Source organism: Peromyscus leucopus, chromosome 15 (assembly GCF_004664715.2).
Source record: "Peromyscus leucopus breed LL Stock chromosome 15, UCI_PerLeu_2.1, whole genome shotgun sequence".
NCBI classification, from domain to species: domain Eukaryota; kingdom Metazoa; phylum Chordata; class Mammalia; order Rodentia; family Cricetidae; genus Peromyscus; species Peromyscus leucopus.
The window spans coordinates 9754039-9768187 of record NC_051076.1 but is presented as its reverse complement, the minus strand read 5'-3'; the positions used below and the strand labels follow the sequence as shown (position 1 = coordinate 9768187).

The window sequence follows — 14149 nt, the reverse complement described above, 5'->3', positions numbered from 1 at the left end:
AAGAGTATCATGTTGAGACAGACTAAAATCCTAACATTTATCTAATAGCTAAAATTTCCCTTCATTATCCTGCTCTTTTCAAAAAATACTTTTATTCTGTTGGCAGCTCTGGTGTGTGTCCTGTGTAACACGGTGGGACAACTGTGTCTCTGAATTATAAACTTAACCCTGCATTTGTTTCTCTATCACCACTGTCTACAGACTTGTGAAGAATGTTCTCAGAGATAAGATGGAGGCAAAGAACTGTGACTCTCAAAATAGCTGTAGAGCAGCCAGAACTGAATACTTGGCAGAGAAAACAGGGGATAATATCATCATTGTTTATACAATTTTGATGGAGTCTTATGAAATCATTAACTTGATAAGATTTTTATAGTCCTATTTTGTGTGAAACTTGCAACAAATATTGAGCAAATCTGACACAGAAATCTAAAATGTCACCATTCCCACTGGTGATCAAAAAAAGTGAGTGTAAATGATAATTTGCAATTAACAGACTATATGATAGTTAAGCCAGGAAAAAAAAGGTGTTCATCTGGAAAGATTTCATAATTTCACTAAGGTATTACTTATGCTTTCATGCATGTCACACAAGTTCTACTAACCTACCTGAATCTCAGTAATAATGTTAGTTGAGACAATCATGATATTCCTGCTTGTCTTTTGTTTTAGATATGAGCTTCTGAGACGCAAAATCCAGCAACCACTTGCTTCAAATCCCCCAGAAGATTTAAATCTGTGGCACAATATTTATTCAGGAACTCGGTGGTTTTACAAAGATAAGGGTCTTAGCAGGTGAGATTACAAAAACTATAAAAACAAATGCTGGCATTTAGTTTGGGGCATGTTGAATAGTTCAAAGTCCCCCAGCGTCTTCATCGTGTGAACCTGTTATCAGTCACGCAGTAGAATATGTTCAGTTATTATCTGTGGCATTAATCATCGAAGTGTAGCCAAGGCGTGTGCAGTGTTTGCCGTCTCAACGGCGTGCTTGAAATAAGCCTTTCAAGTCAAACTTGGAGATGTGTGAGCCCCAATCTACTACTGCCTTTGTCACAGCTCTATCTAGACGTGAAACTTAGTAAAGGAATTTGGAAGTACTGAATACACAGGGAACTGTGGAGATCAGTGGGTGCCTCCTGTACTTAGCTGGGTCTGGGGAGATAACGGGTTATAAGTCACTGAATTAGTGAGACTTGAAAGAGTTGAATCTAGAGTTTAAAACATGAGCCAGTAGGTGATATCCGCAAAAAAAAAAAAAAAAAAAAAAAAAAAAAAACCACATACCACATGATAGAGTTCGATGGAAACTTTCTTTCTGCTAAGGAAGCAGCTTCGTGAGATGAGGTGAACCCTTGACCATCTCTGGGGCTCCCCCTGCATCATGTGTCATTCTGTGCTTCCTAAGGACAGTGGGGAGAATTCCCATCTCTGGTCTCATTCCTCATCAGGCCCCTTCCTGCCATCAGAATCAATCATACTTCAGGTCTTGGCTAGAAGGTTCTTCCTCCAGGAAGCTGCCTGTCCCCTCTCTTGCTGGTCTGAATATGAGTGGGAATCAACATCATCATGGCAGCTATTTCTAGAAGGACTGTGCAGATAAACAAAATTCTGTTCTGAGATCCAAGCAGACATCTGAGGCTAAACGTCCAGGATATTTTTTTTTTTCCACAGTGGATCTTGAATTGGTGCTTTCTGTTTCTATTCAAATAACCGAGGGACTAGAGAATAAGCTCAATTGTGCTTGTCTGACTTGAGGGAAGCCCCAGGTTCAGTCTCAAGCAAGGAGAATAATCGGGGTGTAGAGGCAGGTGGTAATAAGAGGGTCAGAAGTTCAAGGTCATCTTCAGTTATCTAATAAGTAATTGCTTACACCCTCATAAAGAGCTTGGGGTTAAAAGTCAGGACCTGTTTTCTGTTTCTTGTTTGTTTGTTTGTTTTGTTTTTTTCAAGACAGGGTTTCTCTGTGTAGCCCAGGCTGTCCTGGATCTCCCTCTGTAGACCAGGCTGGCCTTGAACTCAGAGATCCACCTGCCTCTGTCTCCAGAGTGCTGGGATTAAAGGCTTATGCCATCACCACCAGTGTTTTCTGTTTCTTAACATTCAAAATATATGGCCCAGTCATCTTAATGTGAGACCATTCCTTTCTTTATTGGTCTACCCCCTGTAAACCCAAAAATGTTCAGGTTACTTTTGCTCAAAGTAGGCCGTCTTGCCAGCCTGAGAGGAAGCTGTAAATTAGCCCTCAGAAGAGCTCAGGGTTTTACTGATAAAGGGGATAAATGCATACATTGCTTGCTCAGGTACCGCCTTCCCTTTACCCTGACAGCATCCAGGGCTCCCCTTCCCGCTTGTGACCCGCAGCTCCCAGCACACCACGAAAGAACCAATGTTGTCCCCTATATTGTGAATACCATAATGAAACTTTCCCCTGGACCTACCTAGGAATCTGGGGAAATTGCCTGGGATCACATCCCATCCCCCACCCCACCCCACCTCTGGCTCCATAGATACTAAAAACCGTGGATGCTAAAGTCCTTGATGTAAAGTTGTGAAGTATTAGCACATAACCCACCACAGGCTGGCATATGCTTACATCAGCTCGGCCCTGCTTACAATGCTTAGTAAGGTGTAAAGGCGAAGAGTTGTTGTGCTGCATTGTTTAGGGAACAAAACAAGAAAAAAAAAATGGTTCAGTACCAGATGCTGTTATTTTTCTAAATATTTCCCATTCATGGTTGGTTGAATCTGAGGATGTGGAACCCCAGGGCACAGAAGGCTGACTTTGTTTATCCTGTTGATTTATTCATTCGGCTGTTTTGTTGTTGTTTTTAATTGAATCCATCTCCTTTTAGAAGGCATACATAATTACCTATTCTCCCCAAATTTCCCTGTTCCCTTTTCTATTTATGTAAATAAACAGATCACTGAAGTGTTTTTTCACACTTTTTAAAAAGTATTTTTTTTTAATAAATATGTATGGGTGTTTTGCTTGCATGTGTGTCTGTGCATCACATGCAAACAATGCCCATGCAGGCCAGAAGAGGGCATTAGATCTCCTGGAAATATTGTCGCAGCCATTGTGAGCCACCATGTGGTTGCTGGGAATCAAACCGAGGTCACCTGGAAGAACAACTGGTGCTTTGAAGCCCTAAGCCAGTCTCCAGTCACCCCACCCGATGCCATCTTGTTGTATTTTTATCATTATAGACACATTTAGAGCAGTGTTTAAGTGACAATTCTTCTGATACAAATTGTATAGCAAAGAATGACGGGGCCTCCCTTTATAAATATAGTTATAAAATTAAAAGGAAGTTGGAGTTATTGCCTTGTTCAAGTGGTCTGTTTACTAAAGTGTATGTATTAATGCAGAGAACAATAATTTAAGCAGCAATGGCATACTTTCCTATACAATTTTTATATCCTGAAATCCAGGACTCTCTTATAGTAATTTTGTCTTCTATATCTTATTATGGAATGCAGGTTATCAAGCCAATTATCCAGATAATTTAATTCAAACAAAAATACCTTTTGTTTTTACAATCATCTTCGGATGGGTCATTTGTTAGCACACTTCCTTGTTCCCACAAGGATGTGAGGAGCTGAGCCCCAGCATGTCACATGAGGTCTCTCAGATCCATTGTGTGAGACTATTCAAGCGAGCTTTTGGTTGTGGCAGAGATGAGGAAGACTTAGTTCAGGAAGCAGCTAACTAGACTGCATCTTTAAGAGCATCATTTATAGCAGTGACAATATTGAAACATGAATTCTGTTGGGATGTCAATAAAGTTGACACAGATTTGATTTTGATGAAAATAACCCAAGTCATTCTCAGCCATATTGAAGAGTTTTATCAGGTAGGCAGAGAAGTCAGCGCTTTTCAAGCTATCCACCTAATATACCTTTTGAGCCAAAATAGCAAAATTTCACTGGACAAATGCCTCCACCAGACTGAATACCACTTGACATCAAGAGCTAGAGCAAATCACACCTCTCATTGATGAGGTTAAACTTTGTGGTCTCAATGGTTTGCATCCAAAGAGAAGGGGGGAAAAAGAGTAATTTTAGATGAACCAAGTCCAAATTTTCTCATTTCAAAACATTCCCATGAGTCTAGCGGGTAACTCATTGAGTAAAGACCTTTCAATACAAGCATGAGGACCTGACTTAGATCTCCCAGAATCCATGCATAAAAACCAGGTGCTGCAGCCTGTGCTTGTGGCCCCAGCACTAGAGAGATAGAGACAAGAGAAGTCTTAGGGTTTGTTGACCAGGTAATCTAAATGAATGAGTTCCAAATTCAGTGAGCAACCCTATCTCAAAATTAAGGTGGAGAGAAACTGAGAAAGATAAACACTCAATACCCATCTTTGGCCTCCTCGACCCCCAGCCCTCAGGGTTCACATGGAGTCACACAGACAACAGAAAACATGCCCCTAAGAGCTTGCACATGCTCTGACTCCGAGAGAGCAGACAGCAAGATCCTTATTCTTTGTGTCCAGCAGGTGACTGCTAGCATTTAGGAAAGAAGGTTTGAATAAATGAATGAATCAATGGCTGAAGTGTTGTTGATCACTAGAGCAAATACTATTTGTTTTTGGTGTATTTTTCCCAAAGAAGACATCAGGGATCATTTTTCTGTTGGACACGAATATGGTTGGGTCACTAACCTACCAAACTCCATGTGCCCTGAAATCTGTAAGGGTGACTGATTCAGGAACTGTGAAACACCTGTAAATGTCCTACAAGCAACTGATAGATAAGCAGATGGGGCTTGCATCAACCAGACAGAATCTAATGGGTGCTGTTTTGTTTTTGTTGTTGTTGTTGTTTTCAACTAAACAGAACTTATTTTTTCATTTGAGTTAGAACAGCTGGACTTTGAACTGAGAATTATTACATAGTAAGACTTTTAGCCTGTGCTATTTTGCACAAAGGAAAATGTCATCATTGTATTGTCACTAATAGTCTACATTTGCTTCTGGAATAGATCTTGTTATGAGTATATGGTGTCGCCTGACCTATTCTCCTTATGTAAGCTTTATTCTGTTATTAAGTAGAATGCCCCATATAGCATCAACAGTTCACTGAAAAGACAAGGTAGAGAGTGCATAGGAAAGCTGCTTCCATCCAACTAACTCATCCTGCTGTCTGTGCAGGGGTGAAATGTGAGCCACAGAGTCGTATAGACAAGTTACAAGAGTACACCATTACCAAGTCAAGTCTGTTTTAGCTGGAGACAGAGAGCTGGCTAAGGGTTAAAATGTGTAGCACTCATTTAGATTCTCAGTACCCATGTTAGATACCTCCCATCCTCCTGTAACTCTAGATCCATGAGTTCCAACACCTTCTCCAGAACAGCACCTGCACTCTCATGTACACACACCCACACATACACACACACACACACACACACACACACACACACACACACACATAAACACACACCCATACACACACATATATACATAGTAAAAAATAAGTCTCAGACTCACAAGGTTGAAAGTACAGACATAAAATACAGGGATTTAATTTTTAATATGTTTTGCATTGAAAACTGCACATTTTAGTTTTTCACTTAGTAGGAAAGAGATTTTTATTAAAAGTTAGAGAACATGATGCTGAAAAGATGGCTTAGCAGTTAAGAGCACTGACTGCTCTTATAGAGGACCTAAGTTTGGTTTAGAGCAGCCAAGTCAGGGGGCCCAGAAATGCATGTAACTCCAGCTCCTGGGGAGCCAATGCCTTCTTCTGGCCTCTGAGGACACCTGAAAACACACATACATTAAAAATCTTCACAGTTCTTTTTGAAAGTTAGAGAAACAACCAAAGGCAAACATGAATGCATGCTGAGCTCTCAGTTAAGGGAAACAATGGATATTAGAAAGACCGACTCCTCAGAAGTGACCAAGAGGTCTTCTTCTCAGTCCTGGTGTTCCGTTTGGTTTTTAATCTCTAAAACAGAGAAAACATTTAACTTTTGGAAGTAGATGAACCATAAAGGCAGTTCAACTTGAGAAGTTTTAGTGCCATCTTAAAGGCCTACTTTCCAATAGCATGTATCTATAGGGTCCATGCCTTCTGTCCTTCTGTGTTCCATCTATTGTGTGTGTGTGTGTGTGTGTGTGTGTGCATGTGTGTGTTCCATCTATAATATATATGGAATATATTATTTATATGGAATACATGTTGCCTGATCTACCTAAATTGCATATTACATAAAATTATAAAATTCCTACAAGTATCATAGGAGGGAGGCCCTCAAAAATTTGTACACAAAAAAAATATTAGTGCTATTAGCTTGACACAGCGAAGGGCTAAAACCGTGGTGTCATTTGGAGTCACGAAGGTTGTCAGTTGTATCATAGCATCAACGTGTGGAAAAAAAGCTCAAATACTGTAGCAGGAAAGACTGTGCCTCTAGTATCTAGCTAGAGGAATAAAGCAATTTTATGACTTGAAATACAATTATAAGTATTTTACCCAGGGACAGAGCTAATGAAGCCAAGGTCGCTGGTTCAACTCCCACGTGAGCCATTAGCTTCCCTTCCTTCTCTTGTCTCAGACCCGACACCCTCTTAACCCTGACTCACCACCCTTCACATTCATCCTGGGGTCACAGAGGAAACCGGGCAGGCAGTCTGGATGCAGAATTAAATTGTCCCCTCCCCTCAGCTAGAAAGGTATCAAAGGTCAAGTCCCAGTCATAGGACATCATCCCAACAGGGGCAAAGCAGATTATCCCTGGATTGTTATTGTTATTATTATTACTTTCTCATCACACTGGCAGTACCCAATGCTGCAGCCCACTGTTCAGAGTGTCTTCAATCAGACTGCCTGCATTTGAATCTCAGCTCTCCTGAGGAGTCCAGTGACTTGGACAAGCTACTTAATACTTCTAACTTTATTTTCCTCACTTTCAAAATCCATACTATAATAGCACTTTATAGAGTTACTGTGAGGAATGGATGTGTGATGCCTGTAGAAGTATCAGGGCCACAGGAAACTACTGTGGCTGTTGACTTTTGGTTGCCTTGGTCCTGCAGGCTGGTTAGTTCTTGGTGAAGAGCACATAGACAGGTATCTTCCCAGGGTTGCTAACATCACATTCCACAAGCTGGATGGCTAGAAACAACACACGCACAAAGGGTACTCTGTTCCAGTTCTCAGAGTTAAGGTCACCAAACAAATCGTTTGCAAGGCCAGGCTCCCTCCACGGGCTTCAGAAAGCGGCATCTTTGCCTCTCCTAACTTCTGACGGTCCCAGCATGCCGGTGCTTGAAGGAACATCTCTCCTGCTCCTCCCCCTGTCCTCATGCGCATCGCCCCCTTGCCTGTGTCTGACATCGAAAGTTCTCTCTTTTCTCTTACGGACAGCAGCCATTGTATTGAGAGTGCTCCCTGAGCTGGGTGATCTCTTCTAACTCGTTAGATGGACAAACACACAGCTTGATAATGTCTCTCTTTTGGGGGGGGGTAGTAAATGACTCAATCCATGAAATGAAGAAAGGGAGGGAGAGGACAAAAGACAGAGCTCTGGGAAGCAGGAGGAAAGGAAGAGCAGGCAGGCAAGGAATGAATACCCAAGACGGGGAGGGTGCTGTAGAGCAAAGCAGCATCAATTTCCATGGTAGCTCTTGTTTAGAAACCAATAAATGAGCTTCCACCCCACCCCCACAACCCTCTGGACCATTCATTATCTGTGGCTGTAGCAGCAGCAGAGTAGCATCCTTTACCTGACTGAGGCAGAACTCCAGGAAAATACCTTTGGATCCTAAGTGAGGGATAAGGAGAAGCAGACAGAGCTCCACCTGGAGGTATGAAAACACTCTAAAAATCCTGACTTGACTTTGCTTGGGCCATTTAGTGAAGTTTCTGAAAATGGCACTCTTCCCTTTGTCCTGTGACCAGCTGGGGCTATGGCATATTGAGACTTTGGGCCTGGCTGTGAAGGTTTCAGAGGCTAGATACCCTGGGAACACATAATGACCCCACATTAGAAGAGGACTTGAAGTCAAGGTTGGGACAGCCACTTAGAACTCAATGTGTCTAAGCAAGTATCTCCAGATTATACAGATTATTGTAGAGTTGGGGCCTGATTTTGTCTATAAATAGTTTTTTTTCCTACTTAGACAATTTAGAACCAAAAGATAAAGCTACGGGGTTCCTGCTTGAAAGAAGCAGAGATGAAGAATTAACGATTTAACTTGTGCCCAGGAAGTGCCTATCGCACTGTGCGTCCATGTTTCTCCTCTGATGAAGTGTGGCTCCACTCCCTCTGTATTGACGCAACATGTACACACTGCATTGGGGCCTGGCTACCTCGCTGTCACCAAGCTCTCAGAGGAGCAATCTTGTGTACTCTGCTCACAATTGAGATTTCATTTAAGCATTTATCTGCCAGCCAATGAGATGCTAGGGACAGAGAAGAAGTGTAGGAAGAAAAAGATGATGGAGTCTGATATTTGAAAATGGATGAGTTTCCCTAAAGAAGAGCATAAAACTCCCTGGATGGTATTGGGACAGGAAACTGGCAAGCTGCCAGCCCTGTAATTACATCTCGGATTGAGCCATAATCCTCACTGCTTCTGAAAACAGTAAGAACGAGGAAAATGATAACCTGAGTTTACTTAAAAGACTGACATTTGCTTATGGCTTCCAAATCAAATGTTTTCCTGACACTCCGTTTGAGGCTGGAGAGTTACGGAGATAATGGTGCGTTTGTGTCAGAAGAAAGGAAATAATGCATTTCCCAGAAGGAAAAGGAAACTGAACATTTTGTGGAAAGGAATCCTGTATTTTGTGAGAAAAAAAATAAATGAATGCATTTTGTCTTCTGTAGAACATAACTTATATGCTTTTCTTTTGTTTGTTTATTTTAATAAAACCTTCAGGTTTACAACGTACGAATTCAAGCTCTTGGTACACAACAGCGTGGGCTTTACACCAAGCCAAGAAGTGACAGTGACCACCTTAGCAGGCTTTCCAGAGAGAGGTGCCACTGTCACCACGAACGTCCTGAACCACACAGCCATAGACGTGAGATGGGAGAAACCAAGTAAGACACTTCGCATGTCTCTCTTTTCCCCAGGTCTTATCACTCTTGTTACTGTTCTGGTGCTGTGATAAAACACCGTGACCAAGGCGACTTAAAGAAGGAAGTGCTGATTTGGGGTTAGGGTGACAGAGGCTTAGAGTCCATCGTGGCTAGGAGGCATGCCAGCAGGCAGCATGGCTGTGACGAACTTCTCCAGCAGGTCACACCTCCTAAACCTCCCCAAGCAGCACCACCAACCTGGCACCGAGTATCCAAATGCCTGGGAGACTATGGGGGAGTGTTCCTCAACTGAACCACCACAGCACACTAAAATTAAACAAGTTAAGTGCCTAAGCTATCTATGTGCATGTATGCTCACATATGCAGATGTGTTTATGTTCACGTGTACAGGTACACATGTATGTGGGCAAGTGTGTGTGGAGGCCAGGGGTCAACCAAAGTTGGTGTTCCTCAGGATGTTTCTCTCAACTGTCCTTGAACTCATGACTCTACCTCTGCTTGCCCAGTACTCTATTACAAGCAGACACCACCATGCCTAGGTTTTATGTGGGTTCTGGAGGTGGAACTCCAGGTTCTCACGCTTTCAACCATCCTCCAAGGCCTGTGAGGTTATTCTTAAGAGACGAATGCCTCCTTACCTCTTCCTGGATCCATGTGCCGCTCCCATCTTCACTTCAGATGGGGAGTAGTTCCATCAGTGTGGGGACTGGGTAGTCTGATAGAAGCATCTACTTAATCACTTGGCACCATGCAGGGCTGTGGCCCTTCTGCAGCTCCCAGACCTAAGCACCTTTCACTCATTCCTCATTAATAAGAACCATATGCAAGGTCTGCCACAGTGTGATTCTCCCATGCACCATGCCTTAGAGCCACTGTTGGCCGGCGAAGGAATTCCATCTCGATGCACTGTCACTGTGTTGAGGATCTCACCTTGGCCTGATGGAACACTTCTGGGGGAGTGAAAGAACATACAGGTGTCTCTGTATACTTTGGGAACCATGGTGAATGAAATCTCAGCTACCTAATGGTATGGCATTTAGCATCTGATTTGTTCATGTGTATTGCCTTTAAGAACCACCAGAAAAGTCCTGAGTCTGTCATGGAAATATTCATACTAACCATTTTTGCAGGCATGACTTAAGATCTGACAAATGGCTGAATCGAAGGTTGTCAGTATTTCCACTGAAAACTGAGAAATATCTAATTTGTACAGGTTTCACTAAAGTAATTTGTTTTATAAAGATAAACACTCACTAGAACAGTTATCTACTATTATACAAAAAGACAGATATAACAATGGCAACCAATTAGCATAATTTGGGCTAGTCAGGAGTTTATTCAGGTCTAAGAAGACAGGTTTGCATAAACTGTCTCTCATGTGATAGCCATCATGAGTCATCAACTACAAATCAGAGCAGTGTTTGTGTGGGTCACTCATTCTTCCATTGTGATAAAATAGCCCCAATAAACCCGTGTACATGGAAGGAAAGGTTATATCAACTCACGTTTCCTGTGTTTGGGTGTGCGATCACTTTTTTCTGGAGTTCTGAGGCCTGTGGTGAAGCAATGCATGAGGTGGGCATGATGGAGGAAGATGCTCACATCTTAGCAGGTTTGAAGCAAAAGAAAGGGGCCATGCTCCAAGATTCTCCTCAGCAGCATGCCCCCATCAGCTAAGTAACCTCTACCAGGTACCAGATCTTCAAGGTTTCACTGCTTCCCAGTACTACCAAGGCTGAGAATCATGCTCAGGGTCTGTGGGTCTGAGGGACATACATGTGCTGATCTATGCTTCCACCAAATAATTCATAAAAAAAAAACATTAAAAACCCTCCAGGGTTTGTGAAAGTATGTTGATTTGTAATGATCTTTGGCATTTGAAGTAGAATAATTTGAACCATTTTAATGGGAAATTTTGAATTAATTGATCTTCTGTTTGCCTTCTGTAACATCTCCAGAAAAAATAGGTTTTAACTGAGGTTGAATTTATTTGTGTGAGTATGTATGTGTGTGTGCCTGTGTGTGTGCTTGTGTGTGTGTGTGTGTGTGTGTGTGTGTGCGCGTGTGTGTTTTCACCCATTCCATCCTTCCTCCCCGCTCCACCTTGCTTACCAATTCATCTTAAGAGCTTGCCCATGAAAGTAGTCACCCCCCTCCTTGTAATACTTGAATACTAAAGTGAAGACGTGGCTGCTCTGTTCTTGCTCGAATACCTGATATCCTTGCATTCCCGAAGTCAGCGTGCTTATAGAAGCCGACAAACCTAATAGATCTGAAGCGGCCCGCTGAAGTTTCATTACCTCGGTAATCAGAACCTCTGACCTTCGGCATGTAGGTAATGCAATCTGCTGTGGTTTCCATTCATACCTTGGAAATTTTTCAGATAACTCTTCGTGAGTACAAAGGTTAACTCTGAGAAGGGTCGTCTGGGAAAGCCTGCTGCAGGATCCTGGCCCTCCACTGTGCAAGCTGCTATCCTAAGTCAATTAACCAGTCACTCCTCTGCAAAGGAGCTGCCTATTTTTGCAACTTTAATTTTAATATTTTTTTCTTGCTTGATGGAAGAAAAATTGGTGCGTAACCGAATAAATTCAACAGTACAAAGCTGTTGTTTAGCACATCTTGGAGTTGGAAATCTTAGGAATAAATTTTTACAACTTGGCTTAGTAAACATCATCTTTCAAAATATCATGAAATATATATGTGTGTGTATACACACACACACACACACACACACACACACACACACACTTACTTTATTCACTCTGGGCTGGAAGCTGTCTCAGTCGGTAGCCCCAGCACACCTATTACATGATAAAACACGGGTAGGGACTCCCAAGAAGCCCCTCCGACAGATCATCTGGTATACAGTGGTAAACAGAGACTATGCATCAAAGTAAAAGGTGGGCATCAGCACCTGCGGCTGTCCACTGACCCCCGTGCATGCCCTCTGACCTCCATGTGTACACCATAGTATGTGTGTACTCACACACATGAATCTGCACATGCACACATATCACACACAGAGAAGATTACAATAAAACACTTTTTTTCCCCTCTACTGTGATTGGTACAAATGCACAGCAAATGTTCCTGGTAAATTTTTACCAATCACAAGTCGAACAAAGAGAAGCCATTTGACATTTGCATTTTTATTGGGACATAGGCAATAAAACCTGCTGTTATTCCCATTCATAGCTTGGAAGTTTTTCAGATAAGACTTGGTGAGCACAGAAGTTAACTCTAGGAAGGGTTGGCTCAGAGACATTTGAGAAGCTACTTGACAATTTGCCTGCTTCCATCACATATGTTTGTGAGGTAAAGATAGGCCTCTGTGTTTTCAGACTTTTGCAGGGGGTAGACAGATAGACAACATAAGCTTCCACACATAGATCATATTTTCTTTCTCCGTTCTCCTCCATACCTAAAGCATTGGTAAGATGAAAAAAGTAATAATATTTGTCACCTTTTACCCATGAAAAGATTTCACCTAAAGACAATTATCTCTACATTCATTTTAAACATTTATCTTTATTTTAATTTAGTGTATGTTCATAGTTAGTAATACCTTTTGCCATTTTCCAAAATGTCATTCTATTTTGCATATAATAAAAAATTAATGTGTTCTTTCCTTGCTTTTCTTATTGTAATTCTCAATGTTTGATATATAAATCATTTTCTTTATTATATAACACTTAGAGAACTATTTTCTCAAAATGACTTCAGTTCTTAACATCAATCCTTGTATTTCTCCAATTCTAAATTCTGGGTTTCAATTTACCTCTCTGTCCTCTGGATGATGATTGCATTGTGGACATTTTCTTATTTTACTATTATTGTTATGATTGCTTTGTGTGTGTGTGTGTGTGTGTGTGTGTGTGTGTGTGTGTGTGTGTGTAAATGCCAGAGTTCTCCAATGGGGTCAAGAAGAAACACTTCAAGGGAGTTGATTTTCATTCCACCAGGGCTCTGAGGATTGAACTTAGAAGGTCATGTTTGTGTAGCTAGTGCTTTTCCCTCTGAGGTATCTCACTGGATCATCATGAAAGGGTTTTGTTAATGTAACAGTACATTAATTTTTGCCTATATAAGAGAATCTCTCTTTCATGTTTGCACATTCTTTTCACTTTTGTCAGTACAGGGCTATCTTTGCCATTTTTGTACACAAATGATCATATAGATACAGACAACATTCATGGATCAAATATTTCCCCTCAACACATGCTGATTCTATTTTATCCTCCTGAAACATACTTTAGCTGAGCCTTCTGAAGCTTGTCTGGTCCCCCCTGCCCCCCTATGCTTTGGATGTGGACATCCCCACTGGCTCATGAGTTTGAACACTAGGCTTCCAACTGGTGAGGCCATTTTGAAAGTTGTGAAACTTTTGGGTCACAGTGCTCAGTTGGCAGAGGAAGGTCATGGAGAAGGTTACATGAAGGTTACAGCCCAGTCTTCATCCCTGTCCCATTGCCTGCTTCCTGAAGCACCAGAAAATGAAGAACCTCCATTGCCCATCTCTACCTTCTCCACCATGAAGGACTGTAGCCTCAGAACCCAAGTCAAAATAAATCCTCTAAGGTTGTTTCCATTGAGTGTTCTGTGTCAGCAATAAGGAAAGTAACAAGTGTATCCTACTATGGATAGCCTTTAGCATTTCATGTACTTTAGTCATAGTATACTGTGCCAGATCTACATTTGGGTATAGTGTCAGCATTTGGGTAAGACAGTGTGGGGTGTGAATGAGCCCACAGGCTCATATGTTTGAGTACAACTGGTCTCCAGCTGGTGGAACTGTTTGGGAAGGATTAGTAGGTATGGTTTTGTTGGAGGTGTGGCAGTGGGGATGGGCTTGAGGTTTCAAAAGCTCACTCTAGGCCAAGATTTGTTCTCTTGCTCTCCATCCTATAGATAAAAATTCAAGCTCTCAACTACTGCTCCAGAACCATGCTTGTTTACCTGCTGCCATGCTCCCCATCATGATAGTCATGGACTCTAACCTTCTAGAAATGTGAACACCAAATTAATGCTATCTTTTATAAGTTGCCTTGATCTTGACATTTTATCATAGCAACAGAGAAGTAAGACAGA

At 41.8% G+C, this 14149-nt stretch overlaps 1 protein-coding gene across 1 annotated transcript in view; it reads left to right on the top strand.

Annotated features, from left to right (window-relative positions):
* Ush2a (usherin) overlaps positions 1-14149 on the top strand; it is a 688259-nt gene that overhangs the window by 464984 nt on the left and 209126 nt on the right. The window contains 2 exon segments of the mRNA XM_028876752.2: positions 673-795; positions 8895-9058. Of these exon segments, the coding sequence (XP_028732585.1) occupies positions 673-795; positions 8895-9058 (287 nt within the window).